We start from the raw sequence: 4,854 nt of genomic DNA, 5'->3' as shown, positions 1-4,854 counted from the left end.
GACTGTGATGCTCATTAATGCCTACTTAAAACTGAGGCAACTAACGCACGTTTAATTTCTATTTGAGACAGGGCCTTGCTGTGTAGGCTTACACTTACATGTGTGAAATCTTATCCACTCTTCTAAGATGTTTTTTCCTGCTCAACTTTGTGCCTCTGATTATTCTCAAGTTCCACTGTGTTCTACTGTATGACTTCCCTGATACTTCCTCAACTGTTCTTACAGGTACAGGTAGGTCTATTGTTCTAAACCTCTTCAAACTGTCATTGTGCATACCGGAGACCCAAGACTATAGTGCTGCTTTCTGAGGTGGCTGCACCTGTTGACATGGTATCCTCACCCTTGGGGATTACAAACCCTTTGCTGTGGATGTCAGCTGCTTGGAACTTCCAGTAGCTGGGTGTAGGTATCTTCCTGCAACTAGTGGAGCTGTTGGCCACCTTAAAGACAGTTCTTGCATGGACTCATGCTTTTGTGGGAATCTGAAGGAGTTTCACACCTCAACATTGTGGATAAGTCCACAGGCCTCTTTTTCAAATAGCCAAAGCACAGGGCAAGTCTGAGGTTTCTGTGGTCTCCTCTGCCAGAGGAAGAGCTTCTAGTTTACCCATGCACTGTGGGAGTGGGGTATGGAGAGAAGAGCTCAGAACTGGGCAGTCTGTGAAGCTGAGGCTCAGTTACAGCTTTTTATGTGGCAATACCCAAACTCCTATGTTGGCCAAGACCAACACTTTTCTTTCCCCAACTTGAGAGGGTCAAGTTCTAATTTGTACTTCATGGGAAAGGTGTTCTCTTCAGAATCTTGCACAGCCCTTGAAGAATCAGATTTTTCTCTTACTTTCATGGATTCTGGGTCATATACAGGCAGAAGCTGAAGCCCTTCCTCTTCACAATTCTACTTACAAGTAACTAAAATGAAAATGGGAGCACAAAAGTAGCCTTGAGGCATTGTTTACCTTAGTGTGTAAGCCTAATTTTTTTTATCCCAACACAGGATCTCATGTAGACTGGCTGCCTTCACAATAACTACAGCCCAGGTTGGCCTTGAGTTCCTAATTCCATACTTCCACTTCTCAAGTGCTAGGATTTTGGCCACTAAGCTCAATTCTAACCAAATGATCTGAATGATGACATTTTCCACACTATCACATCTTAAGTGCATCTAGTGTGATCAAACATTTTGATATTATTTCATTTAATACTTAATCTGACAGCACAGTATTAAATAGTAACATTCTTCATTCCTTAAGTGATGCTATGTGACCAATGCTGTCTTGGAGTACACTAAACAGTGATGGACAGAACAGCTGTAATGTGACTTCAGATAACTTTAGCCACAGAACTGCACCTGTAATGGTGATGATCAGGAGTCCCTGAATTGGCTGATTCTCAAACACTAGCTGCTAGGTTTCCATTGTTTCGGGAAATCACTGGGATAGTTTCTTAAAAGAATTTTTAAATGTTTATGTAACATTAAAGTGTCGTGTGAGAGTGCACATACTATGGTACCTATGTGAAGGTCAAAGGACAACTTGTTGGGTTCTCTCTGTCCACCATGTGGGTACAGGCTGTTAGGGCTGGTGCAAGTGCCTTTACCCGATGAGCCATCCTGATAGTCCTGTTTAAATTTTAACCAAAAAGTAACTGGTAACTTGGACGTACTTATACATTAAAACTGGTATACGTTCTGAATTTCTTACAGTATCTTACAAAACGCTGAGAATACTTTCTGGGCTCGAACTAGCCTTGCACTTTAAAATTTCTAAGCCTTCCAAGGGTACTGTGTCTGTGATAATTTCATGCTTTCTGGTCATAAATGCAGGTGACAACAATAGCAACAGGAATAGTACATGCGTTATTAAACCTGGCTGGCCTTTCAGAGTATGGATGAGAGGTGGTTTAGCTGGCTGAGCAATTTCCTAGCATACACTGAGCTCTGGGTTCAAGGTTCATCCCTGAATAAACAGTACAGGGGACTATACCTATAACCCCAGCACTTGGTGGGTAGAGGCAGCAGAATCAGAAGTTTAAGGTCACAATCTCCAACCTCCCTGGCTATATACAGAGTTACAGGCTAACCTGTAAAGAGTCACAGAATCTTTAAAGCAGGGACCTGATGACACTCTTCATGATGTCCTTATGCAAATACACTTTCCACGTTGTATAAAACAAACTTCTCTACCCCACCCTGGTAAGAATTCTGGAGTAAGGAAATAACACAAGGGTGAATAGATACTGCTGAAAAGCATACTGTAAAACTAGCTCAACTGCCCAGAGATATGTTTATTATACTCAAATGAGTCAAAACATTGGCTCTTCAACTCCAGTGAGGGTATTTCAAACATTTACCTATTAAGAAACAGTAAACACTTTCAAGACAAAAATTTGAAAACAAACTTTTCTCTAGAAAATATATGCACATAAGTATTTCTTAGACTGTGTGTAGTCCACTCTTCTCTTGGTAATCTTCATAAAAGCGTCTCAGTGACTCTGGGATTCTGGGTGTCACAATGCTCAAGGCTTGAGTGAAATGCCTCTTCATAATGCAGTCAGCTTTAATGTTTTCTTCCAGAGCTAGGAGAGCGGCCTCCTTGCAGACTGCTATGATCTGAAATTGAACAAATAAAAGGAGGCAGAACAGTTAGGACTCTTTTTCAGAAAAATTATTTTCAACATATTTATCTCTTGAATTACATTAAAAAAAAGAGTTCTAGGACAGCCAGGGCTGTTACACAGAGAAACTTTGTATTGGGAAAAAAAACCTAGAAAACCGAAACCTTTTTTACTTTTGAGATAATAACTACATTATTCCCCCCTTCCCTTTCTAAAACCTACCACCACTCTTTTTCAAGTTCATGTACCCCACCACTCTTTTTCAAGTTCATGGCCTCTATTTCTTTGTTATTTGAGTGTGTGTGTAGCTCTAAATATCCAAGTACAATCTGCTCAGTCTATATAGTTTTTCTTGTATATATGTTTTAAGGGCTGATCATTTGGAATTAGATGAAAAAAAAATCTGTGTGCTCTTCTTGGGGGGTCGACTCTCTCTTGCTCTCAGAATTACTAGCTACTGTATAGGGCTGAGGCCTTGTGGGCTTTCAATGTTAGCATGTCTATAGGTGTTGTCATTTTTCAGGTTCTGTTGGTAAGACTTCATGTTGGGTATAGCTTCTGACATGTGGTGTGACTTCTGCACTATGAGCACATCATTTTGGGAGATGCTCAAATTAATGTTTAGTGTTTTGGTAGTGCTATAAATGGACCCAGGGCCTCACATTATGTTATGCAAACCCTGTAAGTTTACATATGGAAAAAGCAACCATATACAGAGCTGTCTGTTCTTTCCAGAGCAAACTAGAGCCAGCACAAAGTTTTATGACAAACAGGCGTGTGGGAAAGTGAACTATGTCAGGAAACTTGGTACAGTTGAGTGGGTTTCAGAGTCCCCGGCACCCTGAGATGGTGGGGGCTCCCTGCTCCCTACCAGATTCCTGGCTACCAGATTCCTGCTACACTTCCCACATAGGTAATGTGACCTGTGGTCATGCAGCCCCAAACAGAGTTCTCCATGCTAATGAGGTATCTAGAGGCACAGGATATTCCTTCCTGCAAAAGGTATTTAATCTCTGGTCCACCTTGAGAAGTTTGGAACCAAGGACTGTCTCTTTCATTAAGAACAGCCATAGGAGCATGGAGAAAGCCTTCCCCTACAGAGAGCCACAGCCCAAGTCTCCCATAGAAGGCCCCTCTGCACTTCCAGAGAACCACCACTAAGCTAAGGACAATTGCAAATGAGCTAAGCCCGGAGTTCCCCATTCCCCTGGCCCTGTCTTTGTCCTCAGCCCGAAGGCCCCCAACTTTGTTCCCAATTCCCTTCTACTCCATGGTGCCTGGATGTCTGGGAGTTTGGGAGCCCACAGCCCTGGGCTCTTCATTGCAGATCCAGGGACCCCCAACCCTCCATTCACAACTCTTCTGTGTGGTTTTCCAGTGGCTACTAGATTCTTGGGAGTTAGGGAACCCCAGCTTTGGCTTCTCACATTCTAGGCTGCATTTTCCTACCCCCAGCCCTGCATCAACACTTTGCTCCAGTCCAGCACTCAACAGCAGTGGTAAAGGATAAACAATCTAGTGTTCTGTTTGCGGTGGAGCAAAACATGAACCCACATATGCCCTGTTAAGTGTGTGTGGCCTGGACATGATACCCTACCTCTGGCCCCATTTCTAACACAGTTGGCTAAGGATAGGCTACCTGTGAAGTTTGGGAGAGAGGGTCCCTTAACAGAGGTACTATCATGCAGTGAGGCCCTGCTACCCAGTACCCCTTATCACAGCACAGAGTTTGTACATTTCTTTCAATCTTTGCTGTATGACCAGCATATGAAACATTTCTTTCTTGTATTTCTGTGATGAGCTCTTGACTCCTGGTAATATCAGAAAAGTGGACTGTTTCCTCAGGGAGGAAAGCTGGGAGAACTGAGAAGAATCTGGAGAGAAAGTAGAATTGATACAGAGAGAATGAGAACATCTGAGAGGAAACTACTTGGGAAGGAAGGTTCACTGGATTTCAGACAGAGGCCAGTGTTATTCCAAAGATGCACTGCATTACTGTGGTGAAGTGGCCCACTGGATGAAAACAAATTTCCAACTTTCAGGGCAAAAATGAATGCTGAGTGATACTAGCTGCACCCTATATAGGTGAACAAAAGCTAGGTGAAACAGTTGCCCACCTAACTCAAAATGGTTCCTCTGCTTGGCTAGGCAAGCACATACAAGTAGCTTTCTAGGTGATTTAGCAGCCTGCTTTGACATGTTACACACACACACACACACACACACACACACACACACACA

General features: G+C 42.9%; 1 protein-coding gene across 3 annotated transcripts in view; it reads right to left on the bottom strand.

The window, feature by feature from the left end:
- Nucleotides 1-2,265: 2,265 nt before the first annotated feature.
- Spata5 (spermatogenesis associated 5) overlaps nucleotides 2,266-4,854 on the bottom strand; it is a 164,415-nt gene continuing 161,826 nt past the window's right edge. For all 3 annotated transcript variants that reach the window (XM_021195885.1, XM_021195883.1, XM_021195884.1), the window contains one exon: nucleotides 2,266-2,608. Coding sequence is in view for 2 of the 3 variants with exons in the window: in XM_021195883.1 (XP_021051542.1) it covers nucleotides 2,432-2,608 (177 nt within the window). In the remaining variant the exon portion in view is untranslated. The remainder of the gene's footprint in view (nucleotides 2,609-4,854) is intronic.

The sequence above is a fragment of the Mus pahari genome, chromosome 4 (genome assembly GCF_900095145.1).
Source record: "Mus pahari chromosome 4, PAHARI_EIJ_v1.1, whole genome shotgun sequence".
Taxonomy (NCBI): domain Eukaryota; kingdom Metazoa; phylum Chordata; class Mammalia; order Rodentia; family Muridae; genus Mus; species Mus pahari.
Note: the sequence above shows the minus strand (reverse complement) of the source record. Positions and strands in the feature narration are given on the sequence as shown.